The sequence below is a fragment of the Podarcis tiliguerta genome (genome assembly GCF_965153285.1).
Source record: "Podarcis tiliguerta genome assembly, chromosome: 9".
NCBI classification, from domain to species: Eukaryota; Metazoa; Chordata; class Lepidosauria; order Squamata; family Lacertidae; genus Podarcis; species Podarcis tiliguerta.
The window spans coordinates 73,561,031-73,588,790 of NC_139542.1; the positions used below are offsets into that span (position 1 = coordinate 73,561,031).

At 42.1% G+C, this 27,760-nt stretch overlaps 2 protein-coding genes and 1 long non-coding RNA gene across 3 annotated transcripts in view; all 3 read left to right on the forward strand.

Annotated features, from left to right (window-relative positions):
* WDR1 (WD repeat domain 1) overlaps nt 1–10,228 on the forward strand; it is a 29,055-nt gene extending 18,827 nt beyond the window's left edge. Inside the window, exons 6-15 of the mRNA XM_083399019.1 lie at nt 192–269; nt 1,733–1,813; nt 3,014–3,247; nt 4,795–4,882; nt 5,453–5,609; nt 6,264–6,351; nt 7,314–7,424; nt 7,786–7,959; nt 8,410–8,554; nt 9,133–10,228. Of these exons, the coding sequence (XP_083255145.1) occupies nt 192–269; nt 1,733–1,813; nt 3,014–3,247; nt 4,795–4,882; nt 5,453–5,609; nt 6,264–6,351; nt 7,314–7,424; nt 7,786–7,959; nt 8,410–8,554; nt 9,133–9,242 (1,266 nt within the window). The 3' untranslated portion in view covers nt 9,243–10,228. The remainder of the gene's footprint in view (nt 1–191; nt 270–1,732; nt 1,814–3,013; nt 3,248–4,794; nt 4,883–5,452; nt 5,610–6,263; nt 6,352–7,313; nt 7,425–7,785; nt 7,960–8,409; nt 8,555–9,132) is intronic.
* The window catches only part of LOC310657941, a 194,110-nt gene that overhangs the window by 79,321 nt on the left and 87,029 nt on the right, over nt 1–27,760 (forward strand). The gene's annotated exons all lie outside the window — the stretch shown is intronic.
* Nucleotides 25,779–27,760, forward strand: part of SLC2A9 (solute carrier family 2 member 9) — an 89,011-nt gene continuing 87,029 nt past the window's right edge. Inside the window, exon 1 of the mRNA XM_083399049.1 lies at nt 25,779–25,837. The gene's annotated coding sequence lies outside the window, so the exon portion shown is untranslated. The remainder of the gene's footprint in view (nt 25,838–27,760) is intronic.

The window sequence follows — 27,760 nt, forward strand, 5'->3', positions numbered from 1 at the left end:
ACTTAGAATTGGGAACACGTGCAGTTGTGCTGAGACTGCTGTTACACAGTACTTGAAATAGGAAGGATTTGAGCTGCTTGCACAACCCACAGCAGGCTAATGGTGGAGACCAACGAGCAGCACAAAATCAGCTGGAGTAATCATTTGGGAATAAATGTCCTTTTATATATATATATATGTTTTTCCTATAGGATCACAGCCGGTTTGTTAACTGTGTGAGATTTTCTCCAGATGGAAATAGATTTGCTACAGCCAGTGCAGATGGCCAGGTAAAATCAAGCCATTTCTTACCTTTGGGGGGTGGGGCAGATATGCCTCTAGCTAAATGGAGGATCTGCTTTGAGTGCCAAAGGTCCCAGGATCAGTCCCTGGCATCTCCAGTTAAAGATCTCGGCTTGGAACACCAGGAACCTAGGAGTGTCTTTGCTGGTCATAAGAGATAATGTGGAACCAGATGGACCAGTGGCCTGGTTCTTCATAAGATACTTTTCCTCTGGAGCTAGCGCAGCAGTAACCGTGCCAATATTTATGGCACTTTAGGATCTAAGCAAAAAAGGGATTGCCTCTCAGGAAATGGTGTTCCAGAATCAATTCTGGAGAAGGCAACAGAGGAAGGAGAGGGTGAATAAGGCAAAAATAAAGATTGGCCTCAAAGTCAGACAAGTATAAAAGTATTGGCCCAAAGGGGGGCAAAATCCATAGTATAGTAATAATAATAATTAATAATAATTTATTATTTGTACCCCGCCCATCTGGCTGGGTTTCCCCAGCCACTCTGGGCAGCTTCCAACAAAGATTAAAAATACATTAAAATGTCACACATTAAAAACTTCCCTAAACAGGGCTGCCTTCAGATGTCTTCTAAATGTCAGGTAGTTGTTTATCTCTTTGACATCTGATGGGAGGGCGTTCCACAGGGCGGGTGCCGCCACCGAGAAGGCCCTCTGCATGGTTCCCTGTAGCTTTGCTTCTTGCAGTGAGGGAACCACCAGAAGGCCCTCGGAGCTGGATCTCAGTGTCTGGACAGAACAATGGGGGTGGAGATGCTCCTTCAAGTATACTGGGCCGAGGCCGCTTAGGGCTTTAAAGGTCAGCACCAACAGTATAGGGCAATAAAATTATCAAGGTCAACCAAGATGTCTCAAAATAGTGTGCAGACTTTTGACTACCAGCCTAAGAGTTGTGGAGATGAAAGATGGGGGAAAGTAAAATGTGGATTGGTGTTCAAGCCATGGAATCTGCCTCAGGTGGGATGCTGGAGGAGGTAGCAGAGGCTCTGTTAAATGCTATGTAGGTTTCAGATTACAACCGTTGGAAGAAAGAGCAAACAATGGGTGAACCTTCATATTGAAGAGCATTAAAAAAATATTCTCAAATATGGAGGGTCAGCCATCTTAGGTTCCTTTTGGGACTTGATTGTAATACAAACTACTTTCTGAAGGTAAAGAAGCAAGCCTGACATTGATTGCCTTAACCCAGAGGCAACGCCAAGAATAGCATTTTCCTATATTTCAGATGTTTGGATCCTTTGGTAACTGCGTTTCATTAAACACTTTCCATTGCTTTCTGATGTCCAGAGTACACTGTTTGATTTTGATACTTAAATATCTGCCTACTTTAAAGAAACTGCTGGTGTTTCAATATGTGGGGTGGGCGTTAAGTATGTTTAACTGCTGCCCAAAAACCCAAACCCACTTAACTGATACTTTGTCTCATTTTCGGTTTTGAAAAGATATATATTTACGATGGCAAAACTGGAGAGAAAGTTGGTGCGCTAGGAGGAAATAAGGCACACGATGGAGGCATTTATGCAGTGAGTATATTGGGGCCTCCTCCTCTCTCTCTTTGACCAGACTGTTAGGTTATGTTGATTTCCACAGGCATTATATGGACCTGCTTTTCTTGCAACAGCACAAATCGTGTCTGGCTCCACTGCAGCTAAGGCTGCCTCTTATGCTTATGCAAGTGTGACAGAGTTGTTCAGTCCCTTATCAGGCATGAAGGAGTTTCTTAATTGAAAAACCCATGAGGTGTTATGCCAGCATTCACTATCTTTTTGGGGGCTAAAGCTTCAGCCCCCAGCCATGCCAAGAGCAATGGGCATTCTTGGCAACGGTGCTGCTGGAGGATGCAGCTGGGTTCAGGGCCAGCAAAATGCTGTGAGTAGCTGTACAAGAACTGATTCCTGGGCAGTCCCTCTAGATTTTAATCCAGGTTTGCTAAAAATTTGGTTCCAGTTTTAGGCTGTGGTATTTTGTTGACTTGAGTTAGATGGACGGCTTAAAAGCCTCTTGATTGACAAGTAATCAGGGAGGCAGGATTGTCCCTTAAAAAAAAAGATACAAGTACTTTGAAAAACCAAGGGCAGAGGAAGCCACCTTTGGACAGAGATTCTGCCTTCTTTCCCCAAGGAGGGGGCGTCTAAGATGATGCAGCACTATGTGGGGTTGTTGTTTTTTAAGTAACAGACATTCTGAAAGCGATGCTTTACATTGTAAGATTTATTTGGGATGCTTGTGGAATCTTCTTCTGATTGATTAATTCATGAAATGCTTTTGCATTCAGCTTTGCATTCCAGAATGGACTCAATTCATTTCTAATTCTTTGTTTCTCCCAGAGCTGTATTTACAGAATTCAAAATAAGCCGTAATAATTACTTGGAATAGCTTTTTAAAAATACATATTCATAATCCTTCCTCCAGAGCACAGTAATAGGTTGTGCTAGAAGGGAAAAAATTAATATTAATAATAATAATAATAATAATTAATAATAATATCAGTTATTTCCTCTTGAAGTTCTTCTTTAGCAAATACCCATTCTGCTAGAGTACAACTGAAAGCAAAATAATAAACATTAAAATAAATGGAACAGTCTCATATTGGCGAGTCAGCTTGTCTGCATGACGTCTTCAAACTCGCCATCTGGGGAAATGTGCACGGAAGACAAATATAGGCTGTCTCTGGTATTTAGGGCGAGCCTATACCTCTAAATCCCTTTGTTTCCTTCCAACAGATTAGTTGGAGTCCAGATGGCAACCGCCTACTTTCTGCTTCTGGAGACAAGACAGCTAAGATCTGGGATGTTGGTGCTAATAGCGTTGTGAATACCTTTAACATGGGATCAAATGTTTTGGATCAGCAGCTGGGCTGCCTGTGGCAAAAGGGGCACTTGTTGACTGTCTCCCTTTCTGGCTACATCAACTATCTGGATGAGAACAATCCGGATAAGCCCCTTCGTGTCATTAAGGTCTGTGGAATCATTGAGCCGGCTGTTTCGAGTTTCCTAATCATGCACTGCTAGCATTATCCGTCTGTTTCCAACAGAAATGATTCCATTCCATTGTGGTTGTGAAGACCCATTTAACAGAAAGGCTGCTTGAGCTACATTGTGGACGCTCTTGTTCGGTTGGCTACACTGTTTCGTAGTAGTACTACAGTGGTACCTTGGGATGCGAACAGGATACGTTCTGGAGCCTCATTCGCATCCTGAACGGAATGTAAGACGCATGTGCGCATGCGCGGGTTGCATTTTGCCGCTTCCGCGCATGCGCATGATGTCATTTTGAGCATCTGCGCATGCTCGAGCAGCAAAACCCAGAAGTAACGCACTCTGTTACTTCCGGGTTGCCGCAGAGTGCAACTCAAACGCGCTCAACCCGAAGCACATTCAACCTGAGGTATGACTGTAGTAGTAGTAGTAATTGGAATAATAGTATTTTATTTTATTTATTATTTTATTTATTATTCGTACCCTACCCATCTGTTTGGGTTGCCCCAGCCACTCTGGGTGGCAAACGAGAAGTGACTTTACTTAATGCAAACCAGCCAGTTCTGAACAATATGTTCAGTGCTTGCCAGGTGGGAGGATTCCTGGTTAAATCAGAACAGAATCAACACTTGTAAGATCTCTTAGTTTGGGGGAAATGTGGTCTGAGTGCAGTAAGACAATTGCCTCTAAATATTGGGGGGGGGGGCGCATTTCAGGCAGTAGCTAGCTGTGCATCTGCTTCTGAATGCCAAACCTAAACAGCAGTCCTCCCCCCCCCCCCGCCTACTCAAATTGCCACGAGGACAACCCTCTTTTTAAAACTGATGGAAAGTCCTGTTGCAGTCACATCTCATGGGAATATATTGTTTCAAGGCCCCTTGGAGTTGGCATGCAGAACATCCCAGTGTATGTCTGCCTGACACCCCACCATTCTTGGCCACCTGAAAATAGCCATTAATCTTAAATGGCTCTGCCCCTCTCCTGTCCCTCCCCTTTCATATTAGACTGCTTACATCATTCCACCTCTTTCTCCCCTTTGTAGCATTTGGCACAGTCTTAGTCTCCTACATAGAAACTAAGCCAAAATATTTGTAGCTGAACAGGGTGCATAGTCTTCCTTCCCTTCCCTCTGTTGTCTACTTTCCCCCACGTCATAATTTGCATTGTAAGCTCCTTGGGGCCTGTAACATACAATAGGATAATATTTGCCCTGTGTTGTTGTTTTTAATAGACTATTTTAAGGATAAGACAATAGCTTGGGACCAATTCCTCTTCTTCCCCCTGCCCCAGAAGCGCATAGGAAGAGGGTTTGTGGGCTTGTCAACTTTCCCTTTTGTCTATTATCAGAGTAGTTTGAGGTTAGGCGAAGCTTTCCGGGGGGGGGGGGGGGGTTCTTCCCAAAATCTGTGCAAAGAAGCCCAGGTTTGGGCAGGAAGAAACAAGTGCTCACAACGTGCTGTGAGTAACTTGAGCGTCTATCTGTGTAAGTGTAAGAGTTTGTGTTAATTATGTGTGCTTTCTTTCAGGGTCACAGTAAATCAATACAATGTCTTACGGTGCATAAAAATGGGGGGAAATCCTATATCTACTCTGGAAGCCATGATGGGCATATTAATATCCTTTGAGTAACCAAGCAATGGGTTTTTTTTTTTTTGCAGATGAAAACTCCCTAGTGCTGTGCTGCTATATATGGCTGTCTTTCTTCCCTTTCTCTTAATGTTTGCTACTCACTGAAGCATTCTTGGCATGCAGGGTAGTATTAGAGCACAGTTCTCATCTGAACTGCTAAATGAAAGCCTTATGATTATCCATCTCGCCCACTGAGGCTGCTGTTTTCAGTATAAGTGTCAGTGCAATTCTTTGATTTGGTTGGCGTTTTGAACAAAATCTGCCCCACACAAAGATGGCAGCTGTTCTATCTCACTGAATTTCACATTGCCTTTTTTGTGCCATCACCCAAGATACTGTGCTGGCTAGTTTCAGCGAGGCATCTTCAGAAAGTTCTACAGCAGGGCTGCATGCAAGTTGCAACCGGGAAGAATTCTCTGTTGCTTTGCAAACCATGAGGTTTAGTGATATGTGTGCATAGCGCAACTTAGGAATTGAGTCGGTTTGATTGTTCCTTGCAATAAATGTTGGGTGTCACGCTCATCCTGAAGAAAACTTCCTTAATATTTTGCTCACATTATTGGGATTCTGAGACGGGGGAAAATGACAGCTTTACTGGGAAAGGACACACAAACCAGGTTTCACGAATGGCTGTGGATGAGTCGGAGCAGCTGGTCAGCTGCAGCATGGATGATACTGTGCGGTACACCAGTCTGAGCAAAAAAGACACCAGGTAACGTGTGTGTCAACCTCCACACAAATAATTTATTTTTAGCATAACACAAAATGACCGTGCCAAACTTTCGGGCCATCTAATTCTGCTGTGTTAAAGCACTATATCAGAAAACCAGATATCACAAGCAACTTTGGTTGTTCTTTCTGCAACCAACATTATCCTTGGTCTGCGCTATAAAAAAGCACCAGTTTTACTCTGCTGAGCAGATGGGATTGATAATGCACAATGGACAGTTGCGTTTCTCATCTTATATAGCAAGTTAAAATATCAGTGCAATGTAGGAAAATAAATATGAAGTGTCTGAGAATAAAAAATTCTCCTGCTGCTTAAAAGATGTGGGATGTGCAAAATGTTCTCGGTTGCCCTTTAATGTGCTGAAAGATGCCTTTCTCCAAGTATCAAATGCTAGTTCATATTTTTTAATTGGTGAAGTATATTGCACATTGACTACTACAGCTTTCCATTGTCCCACCTTGGTCCTTTACATCTACCCTGCTGCCCAAATTGCCCATCTTCCTGATAACAAAGTACCACTCCTTAAATCCCCATGCTTCATATCTGCTCTCAGGTCCTTTGGTTCTATTCTTGCCAGTGACTTCAGCTCCTTCAACTAAGGAAAAAATTCTCTCCTTTTCCCCTTTCCCTTTTCAGTGGCCAGGATGTTATTAAAATGGACGTTCAGCCCAAATGCATTGCAGTTGGACCTGGTGGGTACGCAGTGGTGATATGCATTGGAGAGGTGCGTATCAGGAAAAATGGATTGTATTGTAATGCAATATAACTACTAAAGACTAACCCCACTTACCTGGGAGTAAGACCCATTGACTTCCATAGGACTTACTTCCAAGTAGATGTGGTTTGGATTGCATAATAAGTTTCTTAACCATAATGCACACTTTAAAACTTGTTTTGAAAGTGTAGCAGGTTATTTCTACTTGGATTTCTCATGGTGCTATTTAAAGTGATATTTGGTAACTGGTTTGTAGTGCTTAGATGCAGAAGCATTACTAGGTACTGGAAAGAGTCAGAGCACAGGCTGTTGACATTACTGAGGCAGGGGGTGGGGGAAGTTTATGCTATTTTACACTGGTGTAAATGCAAGCCAACTTTTTTTCCTTTTTTGAGGGGTGAACAAACTCTTGCTGCTGGGCTTACTTCCGAGTAGATGTGGTTTGGATTGCATAATAAGTTTCTTAACCATAATGCACACTTTAAAACTTGTTTTGAAAGTGTAGCACACACAGAAACACACACAAACTCCCTGCCACACCCATTGAGCTCTTACATTTGCCTCTAGGCAAATTAAGATGGTGGGTGGCTGTGTCTCATTGGCACTGTGGTTGCAGTGTGTTAACCGGGGCTGCAGGAATCGAGAGACACATTGGCTGGCTTCACGGTTTTCCCACATTGTGATTTTTGCATATTGCGCATACAGATACACACACACACATCATGCATCACGATATATTGCCAGGTCAAAAATTATGAACCCAATATAACGATATGGAGTATGATATATCTATATATCGCCCAGCCCTATAAGGCAGCAATAAGCAATGCCTCCCATTTGCAAGTGTCTCTCACCGCTCTGGACATGTGAAGGGGTGCTTTGGACCGAGTAGGGAAGCCTCCTGTAGCGCGTAGTGGAACACCATTTTCTAGCAGTACCTCAATGTGATTTGCCTACTCCTCGGGTTACAGATCGTTCTGATGAAGGACAAGAAGAAGTGCTTTGCAATTGATAACCCTGGCTTTGAACCAGAAGTGGTAGCAGTTCATCCTGGAGGCGGCATGGCAGCCGTCGGAGGAACAGTAAGGGTTTTATTTTCCTCTTTAAGGTAGCCTTTTCTGCTCATTAAGCACTTGGCAGCTCCCACAGCGTGGCAACACTTGTGGAAACATTTTCAGTATAGCAATTTCAGATGCTCTCGTAGCTTCAGCTCTAATTATCCCGTAAATTGCTTCTGCCGTTTGCCCTTCTCTTTCTCTCCAATAAATGTGCTGTTCCTATGCCTTAATAACGGATTCAAAAGCAGCAGTTGGGTGTGAACTGTTTCTGGTGCAAGACTTGAGAGAGGCTTCTCACCCATGGCAGTAAAAGATCTGAAAGCCAGCAAGGCCTTTCTGGGCACTCTGAGGAGAGCTTGACTCCTGCGCATATTTTAACTTCCAGGATGGAAAAGTGTACCTGTATGCAATCCAGGGGACTTCTTTAAAGAAAGAGGAAAAGACACTGGAAGCGAAAGGTCCTGTGACTGACTTGGCGTACTCTCATGATGGTGCCTTTCTGGCAGTGACAGATGCAAGCAAGGCGGTCACTGTGTTTAGCGTTGCCGATGCCTATGCGGTAAGCAGGACTTCTTTCTGTTTTTTGTATATTGTATTGTTTTATTGCTGTGGCCGATGGCTGACGCAAATAAAGATTCCTTCATTCATTCAGTGTAGAAACCTTGCACATAGATCAAATATCCCTCATGAGCAGGTTTATTTAGTCATAAAAATGCTGTTGAAGCAAGACTTAACACTTTGCGGGGTCCTGAAAATACAAATGGAAAACAACTTAGTAAGTGGCAGTGGAAGAACTGACTGCTGTCCTAATTAATTTATATTATTAAAGCCTCTCTTGGAATCTGTTGCCCCTCTTTAGATTGAATTGGAATTTATTCAGTAGTTCTTGCATTGGGTTTTATTAGTTTCTGTGCAATTAGGACATAAAGAGCTTCGATTTTTTTACCAATGGTTAATTCATTTTTAGGATTAAAAATCAGTGATTGTCTTACTTTCACTTTCTCAATAGGAGCATAATATTTTCTATGGACACCATGCGAAGATTGTTTGCATTGCCTGGTCACCAGATAACGAGCACTTTGCTTCTGGAGGAATGGATATGATGGTTTATGTTTGGACAGTGAGTGACCCAGAGACTCGAGTTAAAATACAAGGTAACAGTATAGCCTTCTCATTACGGAGAAATCTAAAGTGCTGTGTTCATCGTTCATTGCATTCTTGGAATAACAAAAGTTGGGGAATAGTGTTTTTGAGGGAAATCACAGGGCTAAACTTATCCTGAAGGATGAAGACTCGTAAACAGATTTTTCAACATCAAGGCCGCAATTCTGCCTGATACAGAGCGGCTGCTGTTAAGCCCTTAGTGTCGCCACTTCTTCCCCTGTCATGTGGGCTGCTTCCAGCGGCTCTTGCCTGTGTGTCGGGGTCTCCCAACAGAAGTGAAGTCATGCATAGGGGCTGAGTGAGGGGATTGTGCAGGTTGGTGAGGCTGGAAGATGAGGTCTAGAAGAGCATGAATAGAAATTAAAGACCTGACCAGTGTGTTGCCATCACACTGCGCGCAACAATGGCGCAGGGGCCCCAGGTGAGCAAACATCAAGGGTGCTGGGAGGGGAGAGGGGAGTTCATGCATAAGCCCTGGTATGAAAGGTACGTTCCTGCTAAACTTTTTAAGAGCAAATTTGGGAAGAGGTTGGTTGCATCAATTTACATTTTCTGTTGCTTCTGTCAGATGCCCACAGATTACATCATGTAAGCAGCTTGGCGTGGCTGGATGAACATACCTTGGTAACAACATCTCACGATGCATCTGTCAAAGAGTGGTCCATTTCCTACAAATAAAATGCCTTCAATCAGGAGAAGCTCATCAGGGACTAGAACTACTGGAGTGGAATATAGCATTTCTCTTCCTTAAAAATATACAAATCTGTCACGACCTCCAGGGTCCTATAGCATATTCTCATATCTTTGCAGAGGATGTTTGTATCTGTAATTAAATGACCTTTGAAAAGCTTTAGTCGGTAATGCTTTGCACTTGAGAAGCACTTAAATTATGTCTGGAGCTTGCAAAATCTTTTGTGTGCTGAACATTCCAGGGTCTGCAACCTAGCAGGTCGGCATAAAAGAGTTTAAATTGATTTGGTTCCTTAATTTTTAATATCTGTCACACACACACATACTTGCACATGGTATTGTACAGCATGAGAGTATTCTCATTTTTTTCTAACTGCAGAACATTTCTGTACTAACAGTCATAGTAAAGAATGCTAGTTGTGATCCAAAAATGAATTGTGGTGTGCAGCTACTGTATATTGGCTTGTCTGTAATGCACCAAATTGTTGCCTCCAATTTCCTTCACCAGATAACAAAGTGGGGTACGTCCATAATAAACCTTTTCTGTATTTCCTGTCCAGATTTGTAGTTATTTTTAAGATGGAAATGTGGGGTTTTGATGTATTTTGCCATTCTTTTAGTAATTAAAGTTTACAGATAAATGTCAAAGGCATTTTTTTCGGATATACCTTTGTTACCTTTTTGAACAAATGAGAATACTTGATCATGGTTTGTTGTTTGGAAATGAATGCTTCTAGATCTGCTTTAAATATACCTTCTTTCCTAAGGAGAAATATGTCTATGTAAGAACATTTGCAGTAATTATGAAAACGCCTTTTTCAGTACAGGAATTAAAGTAAAGTAAAGCAATTACTGTGAGTTGAACTGATCATTGCAACAAACAGCAATCTCTAACACTGTAGAAACAGAAATATTTCTTCTGAAGAGACGTTTCTCTCAATAAAGAACTTCTGTATGTTTTATCTCCTGCTTAATACAGTTTGTGGGGTCACATTTATTTCAGTGGCGAAAATGAGATTTCTAGGACTGTATAAACCTCCCTTCAATCTTTCTCACGTTTGCTTGTGCTTGCACGTAGTGCGAAACCATGGTTTAGCCTAGGACTGGGGAGCCAGTGGTTTTCCATTCATGGTTTACTGCTGCATGAATGAGCCCTTCATAAGCCTGAGCCAAGCCTTGACTTGCAAGGTCTCCTCTGCTCCACTGGCCAAGTACAGTTTTGCTTTCTATAAATCCCAGAGCTTTATGAGCCAGGGAATTCTGCTTTACAACAAGCAGGGATTTGTTTCTGAACATGGCAGCTTCAAATCATGGGTTGTGAAGCTGGCTCATTAAACAATTACAAAGTGAGTCCATTTTGGATATTTTTCTTCTGCTTCTGAAAGCTGGGTGGGTAAAGACTTGGGGTTCCCCACTTTCTCTGGGCAGGAAATGCATGGTCAAGAGGGCAAAACAGGTAATTGCAATCAACATCAATCAGAAACCGTCAGGTTGGGAGTGGGATAGGATAGGACAAGAAAATATAGAGCCCATTCCCCCATTCAGACACTTGAAGTTAAGGAACTCTTGGGGGGGGGGGAAGCCGCGTGAGAGAGATTTGGCTACTGCATGAGAAACTAAACTAAGGAGGAAGGAAAATTTCTCATGGGGAGCATTTTGAAATTGTAGCATCATTGCGAGGAAGTTTAACTGCAAGATTCCTTGTTTCTAAAGCCAGCTGTAGCAGCCTGCCACACGCTTCTATGCTGGCTCGTTTCAAGCTACTAAAATTCTGCTGATATTTCCAGATGTGCAATCTGTCCTGCTTCACCAGACTGCCTTTCATGCCTCCATCTTCCTTGTGAAAACAATGCAGCTGTCTAGGACTGATGGCACTTTGCATTCCCGATGGGTGTACCTTTTTTTGATACAAGTGTTTCCAAATTACTGGTGCCATGCTCACTTTCAAGTTTACAGCTTGGTGCATACCTATCCAAGGCAAGTATCTCCTTGGAGGATGCATATTTCATGATAATTCATCAACATTTAGCCTTTTCTCAGATTTTCATATCACAAACACATTTCCTTAAATGCAGCGTCAGTTGATGGCTCTGAGCAGAGGCTCCCAATGCAGGAAAAAGGAGCATTCTTAAGAGACTGATCTTTCAGATGCTACTTGCATTTCAAGCTAGCTGTTTTCTAAAGTGAGGTGAATTAAAACTCACAAGGGAGACAGGTTTGAGAAGTGCAACCGAGTGAATTGCTGACCCACTGAACTTGGTGCTATTACACCACTTCAAACAGCCCTGGCCTTCCACAAAGAATTGTGAGAAGTTAAGGGGGTTGATGATGATGATGATAATAATAATAATAGTTGTTAGGATGCACCTCTTCCTCTTTGGTTTACAATTGTGAGTGGTTTAATCTCTTCACAGGGAACTCTGGGAATTGCAGCTCTGAAAGAAGAACAGGGTTCTCCCAACAACTTCTGTCATAATCTGCTATCAAAGCCAGAACACACTTTTTTTTTCCAGACTCAGACTAACATAGCTACATGTATACACTTTGTGTAAACCATGGGTAGGCAAACTATGGCCTGGTGGCTGGATCCGGCCTAATCGCCTTCTAACTCTGGCCCGCAGACAGTCCAGGAATCAGTGTGTTTTTACATGTGTCCTTTTGTTTAAAACGTATCTCTGGGTTATTTGTGGGCCATAGGAATTCGTTCATTATTATTTTTTCAAAATATAGTCCGGCCCCCGTGCTGAAAAGGTTTGCTGACCCCTGGTGTAGACTCCTTGCATGACAAAACCATGCCTTGCACATTAGAGGAGCGTATTGTGGTACACAGGTCTGGCACGAAACAAGGAGTGTGTCTCGCCCCTTAGGCCCAAGCTGCATGTTATGGGGAGTCATGTCATCCCTGGCAGGTCTCTTCAATGAGGGAGGAAGAAACTGAGAACAGGATGGGGCTGCTTTTCTTTCCAGAGGGGAAGGGAGATAATATCCCTTAGCCAACCAGGGGGTAAGTTTGAAGGGGCAAACGGCAGGGAAGAAATGAGGTAAGCAATCACTGTCCTCTTCTGGTCCACTGTCCCCTCTTCTACATACAGTGGTACCTCAGTTTACAAACTTAATCTGTTCCGGAAGTCCGTTCTTAAACCGAAACCGTTCTTAAACCAAGGTGCGCTTTCCCTAATGAGGCCTCCCGCTGCCAGTGCCCTTCCACTGTTCGGCTTCCATTCTTAGACTGAGGTAAAGTTCTCAAACCGGGACACTACTTCCAGTTTTGTGGAGTTTGTAAACCGAATCGTTCGTAGACAGGTCTGTTCTTAAACCAAGGTACCACTGTACTGTAGTGACTTACGTGTGTTGCCATCCCACCACCAGATGGCGCACTGGTTCCACTTGGTTTAACCCTCTTGCACTGCAAGAGTTGGAATGAATAGAGCTAGTGAGTCCTCATGAAGAGAATTGTGCGGCAGTACAGTTCTGAGTTCATTGTGTTCTTGGTTTTAGCAACCTGAGTTGCCCTGTGGTTTTGTTGCTTAACTAAATAGCTCCATTCACTGACCAACCTTGTTATACCTGCCCCCATAAATACAGAATAATTACCTACATCCTGATTAAATGATCCCAATAAAACACGGGATTCTGTCTCAGTGGCAATAGTCTGTTTGCTGTTCCAGTTCTTAAGCAGGGTCACATGTCTTTTCCAATGTGACTCCACTTGTCCCTGCAGTAATCTCCCAGCATCCTATCTTATGCATGGGGCGTTCAGCAGCCTCCTGATCACAGCTTTTGCTCTGCGCTTTGTGGGTGGCTGAAAATGATTGTTTCCAATAATGCCATGTTGAAGTTCTGCTGTTTCCCATTCTTCTTTATTCCTTCCCTCCAGTGTTTCTTGCCCACATAAGTAGTGTTTATTTGTGCCCACAAAGAGAAAAGCAGTAACAACAAAAAAGTTCAACACAAGGAGCTTTTGTTAAAAGTAAAAAAGAAAAGAGGGGGGGAAGCAGAGGTGAATGAATACAATTAGAAAATTATAAATGGGGTATAAAAATCACAACTTGGCCTTGTACAATGAAATAGAAAGGAAAAGTCTTGCCTATTTATAGAAGAGCCCAAATAAAATCAGAGGGATTTGCTACCTATGTGACTAAGTTGTCATATATACTTAATAAATACCCCCCCCAAAAAAACAGGTGGAATCAGAAGGATCAGCTACACTTAAAAAAAAACACCCAAACGACAACAAAGTTTGCAGTGGTACACAACTATTAAAAGGTGATTAGAGCAGGGCTGGATTATATATTATCGTAAGTATTCTACAAGATGTATCTCCAGCCCAGTTGGGACTTCTGCTTCAGGTTTAGTTTATTGATACTGTATTTCCTAATATGAAGTGTGTGTGGTGTGTGTGTGTGTGTGTGTGTGTGTGTGTCTGTTGTGTGTTGCTGCCTACAATGACCATCTTAGAATGGTCCTGTGATTCTTAACATGATGTTGAATTCCAGCTATCATCACCTGCAGCCAATATTTATTATTGATTTAACAAATCACTATCCATAAAACTTCCTGAAGTGATTTGACAATAAAAACAAGTTCAAAGCTGATGCAGATGTGGGGGGGGGGGGAGAGACACAGGAGCAGTTGCCACAGGTGCAAAATTGTTAATGGGTACAAAATTTCAAAACCTAGTGCCGCCTCAACACAGCGGTGTGCTTCTGTCACTGGGCTCCATTGAAAACAGCTTCTCCATGAGAACCAGGAAGTTACCTCTCCAGACAACGGAATGACTCTTCTTATCTCTGTGGCTGCCATCTCCTGGGTGATGTGGACGCTGTCAGGCAGTTGAATGCGCATGTGTACTCCGTTCCCCAAATCCACGTGGCCCGGGCACTGGCAACACATGCTATGCCAGGCAAATATGTTTTTGTTCTCCCAGGCCTTTGGCTGACACCAATGATTGGACTATGTTTTTAATATGTGTATGTGTTGCATTTTATACTTGCATATCACTTTGGAACCGTTCCTTGTAGGAAGTGATTCGTAAATACAGTAGACCTAAACCTAAACCTGCCTGAGCTGAATGCAGGGCAGCCTATGTAGCAGAACATTATTGGTAGTGATTGGAATTCAGAGGAGGATGGGTGGAACAGGCATGTGGGACGCTGTTGGTGTGTCCTCTTGTAAAACGCTGGGCTGGTTGGACTTTCTAATAAGCAAACATTATAATTTCTTCCATTACAAAACAATGTCTTTATCCTCTTCTTATCTTTGACATCTAAGAAATTCCGGCCCTATGATCTTTTCCCATGACCAGCCCGGCTTTGCTATAAAACACTGTGAATAGGCACAATGTTAAGACATATTGACAGTCTTTACAAATTGCAACAATAAAATTCTAAGCGTGTCTTGTTGACATTCCAAAGCCTTGCCCAAGCGAAAACAAAAACAAAGATCCTGCCCATTTTAGAGGACTTTTATCAGATTATAGATTATTATCTTGAGCCTAATGCAGAAACAGAGTCACAGCTTTATCAAACCCATGAGCGTCCCCTATTTCAGGTGGTTCAGATGTATAACATATAGCAAGAGGCCATAGGAGCCACCCCCCCCCCAGGGGCTGAGGTCCCTTCTGCCCCCCCCCCCAAATATTTGAGGGGAGCGCCCTTGTCAAGTTTATGGGCATTGCTATTCAAATGGTATGTGTATGCTGTGTCATACGTTCTGGTGCATTCTGCCAGGAAAAGAAGGCGCTGTCTCCGCCCTTTGTGCAGCTGCAGCTAGACCTGGTAGCTATTTGGTGGACCTCTGACAGTAGCATGAGAGGCTTGGCTCAAAAGCCCAACAGCGTTCAGTGTCTTTCAATGCTTATGTGCAAAGAGTATTTAGGGGAAAGATCGAGGGGCTCAGCGCCAGCATCTGGCATCCTCAGGCAGCTTCCGGCTCTTTCGGTGCCCATCACGAATGCCCTTAAAATGCCACCAGCCATTTTAATAACCCATAATGTTCCCCTGACATAGCAGTGTTCTGGGGCTGTGTGGTAAGTTTAAATAGTGACTAGACGCAACTGGCAGTGCTATTTGGGTCACTAATGTCACCAGGTAAATCTGCCAAGACCCATCAACAGGGGATTGTGACCAGGGTCTCTCAAACCTAATGACGGGCCTCTTCAGAGGCCTGCATAGAACTCTCCCTGCATAAAATCGCGCAATTCACCTAGGTCAGCAGGTAACTTCTTTGCTGCCATCCGTCAAATGGTAGCAAATCCCTTTCATATCCATATTTTGTTACAGAAGTTTTATAGTGCCATTTTGTGCATGCCTTATCAGTCACGTTGATTGTTTGATTTGGAAAGAGATTATTCTGCAGATAGCATCCATTTTCTGTGTAATTATGGTTTTCTCTGTGCAATAAACTAAATTGCAGATTAATGCTTCCAGAGTTCTCCAGGTAGAATTGCCAGTGATTTATAAAGTGCTCGCTGTCCAGAGCGTACTAGCTCCTTTCCAGCTTTCACACAACAAATTAGTCCAAATACTGCCCCCATACAACACAAAGGATTCATTATCTGGCAGCGGTCACTCAGGAATTGTTCTGAGGAGGACAAAATTATGTGTGGCATCAAACGCCTCTTTGAATTGAGCATGCAGCTTCTAAAATGCACTTACATTAACTGGCTGGGGGTGAGGGGAATTAATGAGATCAGTTCAGGGATTACTATTTGATCCCAAATAACAATCAGCTCCCACACCCAAGCTATACCTTCTCCTGCCTATAACCACTGGAACTGATGTAAAAATAGAGACAGGGGCATGGTAACTCCATGCTATAGAATCATTCAAACACATATTGACACCATCCTACAATAAAATTACATGAAGTACAAAAGTTAGGGATAAGATGATAGTCTGTTGTTGTTGTTGTTGTTGTTGTTGTTGTTGTTGTTGTTGTTGCCGTCGTCGTTTAGTTGTGTCCGACTCTTTGTGACCCCATGGACCAGAGCATGCCAAGCACTCCTGTCTTCCACTGCCTCCCGCAGTTTGGTCAAACTCATGCTAGTAGCTTCAAGAACACTGTCCCACCATCTTGTCCTCTGTTGTCCCCTTCTCCTTGTGCCCTGCATCTTTCCCAGCATCAGTGAAATATACTCAGAGTCGCAAAGTGATTTGATGCTCTTTATTCAGCTCATAGTGGTGAGGAGGAATGATTGAAAGTCCCCTCAAAGTATCTGCTTTATATACATTATTTACACAATGGGCTGCACATGATTGGCTAATTCTGGAATTCTACTTTAAGCCAATCAGGTTGTGGATTCACTTATATCTGGAGCATGATTGGGTGGTTCCTGCCAACCAATCATACTGCTGCCTTGTTCTAGGACCAATCAGACTGCTGCAATTTGGATCCTATTCAACTCAGTACATAACAATCAGGGTCTTTTCCAGGGAGTCTTCTCTTCTCACGAGGTGGCCAAAGTACTGGAGCCTCAGCTTCAGGATCTGTCCTTCCAGTGAGCACTCAGGGCTGATTTCCTTCAGAATGGATAGGTTTGATCTTCTTGCAGTCCATGGGACTCTCAAGCGTCTCCTCCAGCACCATAATTCAAAAGCATCAATTCTTCAGCAATCAGCCTTCTTTATGGTCCAGCTAAGGACTAATATAGTTTAAGGACTATGATATCTGTAACTATGCTGTGTCTTCCTCCCACTCAGGGGGGAATATGTTAGAACCAGACTTTCCCCCACCCAGGCTCCCCCTACAGATCAGGGTCACAAATCTGTTCTCCGGGACATATCCAACAATTCAGTTCCTAACTGATGGGGGGGGGGTGTCCTTATGCCTCACCAAAGTAGCAGTCAGGGCCAGATTAAGACCCTTACAGGCCCTAAGAAAATATTTTGGTGCCCCCATCTAATTCAAAATATAAACAACAATAAACCATAAAATATTGTCTTCTACAATTATTTGTATAAAGTTCAGCATGACTGAATCTTGTTTTTACATTTTTTGTTGCACTGAACTCATGACGCACATATTGTGGGAGCCTTTTTTTGTGGCGCCTGTTTCAGCTGCACCACAGGGTCCATGATAAATCTGGCAATGGGAACTTTTTGTGGTGCCCCCCTTCCCTTGATGCCCTAAGCACATGCTTATTTTGCTCAATGGTTCAGCCACACAGGTAGCAGTCCAAGGGGGTAGGTCCTGTTGGTGTCTCCCCACTTTTGGTTTAACCCTGCTGTACCACCACTGGCCTGCTCTTATATCAGCCAACTGAAGTTGGGACACTGGTCCACGTGTAGAAAAACTTCCCCACACCAGCTGCAAGTAATTAAAACTGTCAGACTGAAGTAATATGGGCAAACACTCTAGCAAGCAAGCAAACAAGCAGTATCACATTCAAGTTACCTGACAGGCGGATGGATAAAACCCATCTTTACCAGCACAACAGGAGCAGCTCCAGCTGAGGGACTGGGATGGAAGCTGCAATTTCCCCCTTCTTAGTCCTTTCTTCTTCTGGTCATGCCCCCAAAGCACACTCACAGACAACGTACTTGAACGCTAGTTTCACAAAAGAATAATCCTCAGTGACATATTGTGGCAAGAAAGTATATTTTTCTTGGTACCTCTTGAATTCTGTACATGTGGTAATAACTCCTGCCACACGTCCCTTCTCGTGAAGCCCTCTGATGGGAGAAAATTCATGGGGTCCCTTTTACCATTAGGACTTCACAAAAAATGGCAGTTAGAAAGTTTGTGCCTTTTGCTCTCTTCTAGTTTAATTTTAAATAGCCAAAAGATTTAGAGGAACATTCATACCTACAGCCCAATTTATTACCCAGTCATATAAACACTGAAGTATTTCAAACAGATATAAATATTTAAATCCAAAGATAATGATTTAACTAGATCATGAATCAGGCTGCTAATCACATAGCTGGCCGCCAGTGTGTGGGTGCTTGTGAACCTTGCATGCTTCCGATGCATTAGTAATAAACGTATTTCCATCAATGGAAACTGTCAAGTGATGTCAACTAGAGATTAAGTGAGAACTGACGCGGCAGTGGGGGCATATCCTGGACATACCTTGTAACAGGAGCGGGAAACCTGTTTTGGAAACTGTATTAAATTGAATTACCGTACTTTGGTTTGATTTGTAATAATTTGGAAAGGAAATAAAAAATAATTGGCATGGTGTCTTTTCCATCAACATTTCTGTTACAGCAATTAAGAGAAGATTTCTCAAGTATATTTCTTCAACCTGTCATTGTAAGGCAAGTTTCATTAGCATATCCATTATCAATAAGAATTTGATTGCGCAGAAAAAATAATTAGCTCCAAAGAGTACCCTAATTTATCAGCTTTATAAGCAGGTCAACTAAAATAACAGCCCATTGCTTCTCATTTAAAGTTTGACCTAAGGAATAAATGACCGGATGAGCAATGAATTTTTATTTTTAAAGTTCTGTTAACTCAATGTAGCAATTTGACAGTCGCTTAGCTCCAAGCTGAGGCGAGATATTTCTTGGCTCTTCCTGGACACATGCAGGATTGGGAACCACTCCTTACCCTCCAAGCTTCCATCAATCCATCCAGATAAACTCATTGTCAAAGCGCCTTGGATGGAGTGCGTGCAGTTCCATGGTTTAGTCTAACCCTGGGGCAAAAGTAGGTATGATGTGGGAGATCATCTTCAAGCTGCTGATGGGGTAAAGGTTTTTCATTAATTAGCTGTCCCAACTGGTTACTATAAAGTTTGAAGAAGCAGCATTCAGAGAAGAATAACCAGCTTCCACACCATTTCATCAAAATAAATCACTCCTGTCCCCCTCCTGGAACGGCTGATAGCTACACAGTGGAAAACATATGTCCTATACGGTATTGCTATGTTTTTCTTTGCAATCTACACTGGGTAAATGGCATAAGAGAAAATGGTTAGTGCTCCTTTCCCAAGTACATTTGCTTGATTTTCAAAGCAGCAGTATGGGCAAGGCCAATGCCCATTTGAGGCCACTTTTTCCTAATCAACTCCCTGCAACACCAGTTTCTCCCACTGTGTTCTGCCATTCCTTCTTTCCTTCCCCAGTACTTCACCCCCCTGAGCAGTTCACCAACCGCTCCTATTCCCTCACTGCCCTTGGGTGCCCCACCCCTCCCCCCATCACTCTAGTGACTCCATTTTCCTTCTCCCTCTCCTATTTTACCAGGTGATTCCATTTTCCATTTTTAAACATTTATTTTGGGTGCTCCGTGTAGTGAAATGCCTGCTGCCAAGGTTCCAGTCATGGCCACCATCTTTACTTCTCTGTTTAAAAGCATGTCAGAGAGCAATCTAGACTCTGAAGGGCTGTTCAATCCAAGTGTGCTTTAAAGACAAAGAACCATAAACTTGGAGAGAATGGACCTTAAGGAGACACATTGCAGATTCTATACAGATAATTTTAAATACCATTTATATTAGCAATGAAACAAGGAAACCATTAGCAATTATATCTCTTGACTCTGCCAAAGCTTTTGATAGTGTAGAATGGAATTTCCTGCTAGAGTTATGTAAAAGTATGCAGATGGATAATCTGTTTAAACCTCTACTTAAACAACTATACAAGGATGGTGGTGTAGACAAATGATCAGGACTTAACACCTGAGGTGGGAAACAAAACAGGGCTGTCTATTATCTCCCCTGCATTTTCAGGGAAACCATTAGCAAACATTATAAGAGGTACTAGAGGGATAAAGAAATACAGATAGAGAATACACAATGGATATTGAATCTGTGGATGACATTGCTTTAACGTTCTTAAGTCTGGAAAAGGCCAAAGTGTAATGTCAAAATGGGAGGACTTTGCATTGCTTTCTGGACTTCATATTAATTATGAAATGTGTTTGAACATGAGAAAGGAGGCAGTGCAGTGGCTTCAATAAAAAAAAAAACAAAGATAAAAGGTCTGAAACATACAATGAATTGGTAGCACTAATAATAACAACAACAACAACAACAACAACAATTTTTATTTATACCCCGCCCTCCCCAGCCAAGGCTGGGCTCAGGGCGGCTAACAAGCAATAATAAAAACAAGTTGAATGAATACAACTTAAAAACAAGATTTAAATACAACATTAAAATATTGAAACATTAAAATATTAAAATGCAGCCTCATCACAGGAGGAGAAAGGAAAAAGGAAAAAGAAAGAGGGGGAGGGAATCAAATTGGCTCCAAGCCAAAGGCCAGGCGGAACAACTCTGTCTTACAGGCCCTGCGGAAAGAAATCAGATCCTGCAGGGCCCTGGTTTCATGAGGCAGAGCGTCCCACCAGGCTGGAGCCAGTGTTGAAAAGGCCCTGCCTCTGGTTGAAGTTAATCTAACTTCCTTAGGACCTGGGACCTCTAGGGTGTTGCTGTTTATGGACCTTGAGGCTCTCCGTGGGGCATACCGGGAGAGGCGGTCTCGTAGGTACGAGGGTCCTAGGCCATGAAGGGCTTTAAAGGTCAAAAGCAGCACCTTAAATCTGACCCTGTACTCCACCAGGAGCCAGTGCAGCTGGAAAAGCACTGGGTGAATATGCTCCCATGGCAGAGACCCTGTGAGGAGCCTCGCTGCAGCATTCTGCACCCGCTGGAGTTTCTTTGGCAAAGAACTTAGAAAAATTAAAGAACATGAACTTTGGGGCAATTATAAAAAAAGCAATTATACAAAAACTAAAGCAATTGAATACCTTGAATTGAATATCATGACTGAGCCCTAAGGTGTTATGCCTGTTGCATGTATTTCCTATGAATATTCCAAGGAAAACTATGGAAACATTGTCCAACTTTTTCATTCACAAGGGAAACAAAAGAAGGGAAATAAAAGTGGAGCAAAGAGGGATTGGGGATCTCTAACAAAATACAGTATTGTCACTCTTCCCAGCTCATGTAAATTTATTACCAACTTTAACGCATATAAAAATAAACCATAGCTAGTTTTGGGGTATCCTAAATATGTGAGAAGTAAGGTCAGGACTAAATCATTCTTGATGGTGAAAGGCAGAACCAGTAGGGTGGTAGGAGAACCCTTTTCTAAAAGTTACTTTTCGTGTGCAGATGAAAAGGCCGAAGAAATTGGCCTCACAAAGGTCCCTAATGCAAACTTTCCTACACCATAAACTATTTTAAGCAAGGGAGCCGTGTCAGTAAAGGGAATGGCATCGTTCATCTCTCTTGAGACCATTTAAAGGGTAAAATGGGGCAAGAGCCAGTCAGCTGAAGGCAAGCACATCAGGTCATACATTTTATTAGAAACCCATTCATAAATATCAGGCAGGCCAACCATTAACAACCAATATGGGAATCTACAGAGACACTAGCAGGGTTAACAACTGTATAGGGGTAAAGTTTGGGTTCCAAAACTGAGGAACAGCAGTGAAACAGAATCTTGATTAGAAGCCATTAAGCCATCATAGTAAGCATATAGGAAAATCCATAAAGATTTTGCAAAAGCCTTTGCAAAAAGGAGGCATCTTCACAAGACCAAAAAGGTTGGAGGCGTATGATTCTGCAGGCTGATATTTCCACAAACAGTACTCTTTGGAGTAAGGATGTCAACAAATAACTTTTCAACTAATATTTAAGGATCCAAAAACAACACTGTTCTTGGGTTCTTTGAAGGAGACAATGAAAATTTAATGATTGTATTTTTCCTAGAAGGAAAATTATTGGTGGCAAAGGCATGGAGGAATTCTACAGCTTTGGAAAAAAACAGTTTTGGAACTTGGATTCATTTGAGAAACTTTAACAGCACAGATATAAAAGCCTAAACAACACACACACACACACACACTAGATGAGTTGGAAGTGTCTTGGTATATATTTCTGTCCCTCTTTCCTTCAGACTGAGAAAGGCAATGAAAATCTTGAGATCAGCAAATATCTGGACTAATAAACTGACTCTTAATTTAGACAAGATAGCAGTACCATTGGCTGGGACTGAGCCAGGTTTGGATAAAGATGGGGGAGAAATAAGATTCAGTTTGCATTTAAAAGTGAACCTACCTTATTTGTACTTTCTGAAATAATAATATGCAAACCAAAACACAGCCACCTTTCAAAAATTGGACTTCTCTGAATTTTGCAATAGAGCTGTCCAACCTAGTAATGTGTACAAAAATGAATATGCTAGCAGGAAAATGTCCATTAAAATACATTTATTCATTATGACAACATACAAAAATGCATTATATTAGAGGACATTGCTTTGCAAAAAGAAGAAGTGTGTATTAGGCATAAATGCATAGAAATATGCAATAGTGGGAAAGATTAGCTGATTAATTTTCTTGGGGACTATTTTTAAAAATTGCAAACTGGTGTTAAAATATGAAGAACTGTACTTCAGATTGGAAAAAGGAGAAAGTGAGAGAAATTGAAATGTTGCCCTTTCCTCATTCTGTAAGAAGGCTGTTCTGGACAGAGTTTCACTCCCCTTGAAGCACATAGCCTGGGAGTTATTCTGGATCTGCCTCTGTGCTGGAGGAGGCAGTCAAGACAGGAGAGTGCCTTTTAGCTGCTTATTCTTCAGCTGAATCTTCTGTGGGGTGAGTTCTGACCTGACCACAGTCAGGCATGCTTTGCTAATATCCAGATTAGATTTTCCCTTAATATGTTCTACCTAATCCCCACCACCACACACACACACACACACACTTTTTTCCCTTAGTTTTCAATATAACAGAATAAAGATTCAGCCAACATAACATATACAAACAATGGATAAGGAAAGCATGCATGGTATTGCACAATGAAATACATCTGTATGATGGGGTCTATGAATGTGCCAAATTTTACACTGGCCTAATAAAAAATGCCACCGGAAAAACAATTTTTAAAGTGCTGAAAATTGGCGCATTGACACTATAATTTTCACAAAGGCACACTGTATATTCTTTTCCAAATTTGGAGAAACTACTGATGGGCTTAATTCAGGCTTGTTGAAGAAGGTCCACTTTCATTGGTTTGCGCATATTTAAAATTATGAGGTGCAAATTATGCCCACAGGGGAAGCCACCTAGTGGATACTATTTGCAATGCCTTTCCCTTTGACAGTGGGATAATATGATAGCGTGGTGCAATGGTTAGATGAGGAATGACCCACCTTTTGTGGCCCATGTGCCCATTTGGAAACCTGAGAATCTGTTGTGGGAACCTACATCTCGCAACCGCAGAGCTTGTGCCACATTGCAGCTCTGTCCCCAACACACCCACCCAACCCTAAGTGTGTTAAAAACTTGCTTTTCATGACTAGTATCATCATAAATCACAATGGTGCTAGGAAATACAGCTAAACACAGCACACCAAGCCACTAGCACCCCTGGCACCACCACTCTCACCCCACCTGCGACAAAGGGGATCCCCTGAGCCCTGCATATTTCCCACCTGTTAAGCTACTGATGTGAGCAACAAACAGGTATGGCGCAACTCACAAGAGAATCCCTCTGGCTATGTGGGAAGACCACTGCTTTTTTCCCCCTGGGGGATCTCAAGGGTACACAGTACCGGCACCTTTTTTCTAGAAGAAAATCACTGAGGAAGACCATGATGCAGTATAGGACCAGGATAATATGGGGCATATTTGCTGGATCCAAGTGCTTCATCCTCCCTATCTGGCTATGAGCTTAAAATGTGATGTCAAATTGTGCGTGCATGGAGAGTTAAGTTGTAAGCTAGCACATCTACAGCATTGCACAAAATCTGTGAGGACCGTGGGATATATCTGAGGGACGCAGGTGGTGCTGTGGTCTAAACCACTGAGCCTCTTGGGCTTGCTGATCAGAAGGTCAGTGGTTCGAATCCCCAAGATGGGGTGAGCTCCTGTTGCTCTGTCCCAGCATCTGCCAACCCAGCAGTTCGAAAGCACGCCAGTGCAAGTAGATAAATAGGTACCACTCCGGTGGGAAGGTAAACGGTGTTTCCGTGCGCTCTGGTTTCCATAACAGTGTCCAGTTGCACCAGAAGCAGTTTAGTCATGCTGGCCACATGACCCGGAAAGTTGTTTGTGGACTAACGCCGGCTCGAAAGCAAGATGAGCACCACACCCCATAGTTGCCTTGGACTGGACTTAACCGTCCATGGGTCCTTTACCTTTTACCTTTTTATATCTGCTAAGGCAGATATAAACCTGGCTTCCAAGTTCCCCTTTTTTGAGGTGCTTCAGCCAACATTAAATTGGCAGGGTTTTTTTAATCATTGAATTATGCATGCTGGACATCAGCCCCTTTCAGGAGGATACTACAATAATATATCTTCAACCTTTATGTAAGATCCACAAATATTGGGATTCCTGTCATTTATGAATGTACAAGTTTTATACTGTTGGCGTGGATTAATTTTATACTGCTGATTAAAGTGAGCATTGTCCATGAAATGTCGCTTCAATCAATTTTTTAAAGAAACAAATTTGGAGGTTTCTCCTCAGGTAAAATATCTGAATAAAGTTTCGAGAAACTGGACTGATACTGCCTTTGATAGAAACTTTCCACATTTAGAGGTGGGGTGTCCTGCACATCCATCATAAAGTTAAGAAAGCCTATCTTTGTAATTTGTCTAAACTTTATACACTCTAATTACATAATACAAAGCATTGCATTGTTCTCAGCAGGGATGGGTTCATGGTTTGAGAATCAAACCAGTAATTGGTGAAATTTATATCAATGGGAAAATTGCCAAGAACATATCATTAATATTGTTTTTTCTTTAAAAAAATGTTGAATGACTGTAGGAGAGCTATTCAAATGGGCAGTAAATCCGTCTTTAGTAACTGATTTGTCTTGTCTCTACTGAGCCACCTCCCAAGTCCTCATACCTCAGGCCCAAGAAAAATGACCTTTAGGTGATGTGACGGCTTCTAGGTGAAATAAAGGTGAAAGATTAAGCATTTCCAGTTTTTGAAATTGGAAATGTTCATGTTCTGAGAATTAAGTCAGTCCCTGGTAAAAATAATATCAACTGGAAAATTACCTAGAACATATAGAATACACACAACTTGTTTTACTTTCTTTAAAAATGTAAAGAATGTAAGAGTGCTACCCAGTTGGGTGAATAATGAACCAATCTCCTGTAATGAATTTGTCTTCTCACAGCTGAGCCAACTTCCTCGTATATCCATGCCAAGCAACACAAGAAAAAATATTTCTAGGATACGTGATCTACTTCTAGGAGAAAAGCATGTGAGAGTAGAAGTGACTCTTGAAACTAGTGCTTGTGGGCCAAGGAACACTGAGCCAAAGAGACTTCTGTCTCCATTTCATAAAATCATGGAACTGTAGATTTGGAAGGGACCCCGTGGTCATCTAGTCCAACCCCCTGCTATGCAGGAATCTCAGCTAAAGCGTCCATGGCAGATGGCCATCCAACCCCTGGTAAAAACCTCAAATGAATGATTTGTCCTTGGAGAAAGAGAATGTGGGCGTATTGCATTGCTCAGCCAACCAGGTCACTGAAATTAAGGTCATTTAACCCTCTGAGGAGAGATGTATAAAAGAGCGTGACACATCTTGGGAAGAATGGCAGAGAGACTTTCGTCTGAAGAACAAGGGATGCAAAGGAACAAGGACTGAAAAAGAAAAAGTAAGTGCTGGCAAGTATGCAGTCTGTCAGACTTCAATTCTACTAAATTCCTGTTTTTTATTTCTCATTATTACCATGGGTGGGGCTTCTGTGTGGGGCTAAGGCTTGCAGATTGCCAGGGGTGAGGTGTGCATTGCTTGCAGTTCCCTTTCTGTGAGGGCTGCCTGCATTTTCTCAGCAACGGGTGAAGCATGTCATTATTTCCCCATATGTATTCATGGCAGCCATTCATTCACAAGGACCCATTCAGAGACACAGTTTGGGAATATCTCCAGTTGAGGGCCAAATGTACTCTCTGCCCCTGAAGAATAAGCCTCTTCCTTTCTGTATCAGCTCGTCTTTTCATCTGTTCCCATGTTGGGTTCTTGGTCACCCTAAAATGTGACATTATGGGAGGAAACGACTTCACGTTATGCAAAGAAATTTTAAGTGAGCTGATGAAAATGTTAAGTAATAACTGTGTTTTAAACCTTTGCTCAATAATATTGTGTTTAGCTTTCCGTCTATCCTCCTTTCCCTTTGTTTAGCAATACTGTATTTGCCGATCCTTCAAATTTTGTGGTTTTTTTCTATTTCATTAATCGATTTGTTCTATTAGTATTGGTACATGTTACAATTAATGTCAAATTTAGATCCTGCCATGTCTGCTAAGTTTATGGTACCATGTCAATTAAATTAAAGGGATATATTTTTAGTCTCTTTCAGTTTTTACTTCAGCTTTTGTTAAAAAATATATAGTTTTAGTAGCTTGTACATATTATAGCTAAAAAGCATTCTAAGTCCAAACAGCCTTACCTTTACTGATATAAGCATAACCTCCTATTTGACCTCCTATTTGATTGTCTTCAACAATATTGGAAAAAATCAAACCATAAATTCTTGGGGGGGGGGGGTTACAGTAAAATCAAGCTATAAAGTCTCTTACCACCACCCTCGCCTCCATAAAAACATCCAGCTTCTCAACCATAAGCAATCTAAATGGCACAAACCCAATTTGTAAAGAATTTTTTTCTTGGTCAATATTAATCTGCTTAACTTGTATGGGTGATATCTGTGGGATCTTAGAACCACACTTGCCTCGGCAACCATGGAAGCCTCATAAGACACACAAATGCCTAAAGATCAGTTAATTGGTATGGGCTGGTGACATCCAGGAAGGGACAGTTAATGAGCACATTCTGTCTAATAGCCTGCTGGTAAATTCAGATATCATTAAAATTAATTGACTGTTTACAGTCCTATTGGTTTTGTTGACAGCTATATCCCTGCCCAATGAAAGCCTCTTTTAAATGTAGTGGCCTAGCAAATTAGCCCTTTTATCATACCAGATAAAGGGTAATTAGGGGACCATTTCACCATCAAAAGTGGGACTATGTGCGGGGACCATGAAACACACCCTAATTTCTATCATGGCTGAATAGTGACTTGAATTCTCATCTTCCCAATCAAAGTCCAACACTACCACAGTAGGTTGCTTTGGGGTATGTAGGAGACAAACCTTGAGCAAAAAATAAACTTCCATGGCTCATCTGACGTGCCTCAGTTTCCAGTCTTTTACAGAGCGCTCTTGCAGAAATCTATGCCAGCCTTTGCTACTCACCTGAGGCACTGGGAGGTGCCCCTACCAGAAATATCTATAGCCCTTCACTATATAGCTGTTGCTGTTGGCTGCTACTGCATTCAATTCAGTGTGTTCCAGAACTGCCTGGAATTATAATTTCATTGTATTTATTTTAATCATATTCTGCTCTACAGATAGCCCTAGCAGTGCAAGAAACAATAGACAAGTACGACCAGTCCCGTTTACCAGAACTGTTGACCTCTCTTCTAACAGTCCATACATTTTTCCAAAAGTGAGAAGGTCTTTGCATTTCTTTGCTGCATAGCAAATGTCTGCCACTGGTCACGCCACTCCACCCTGGT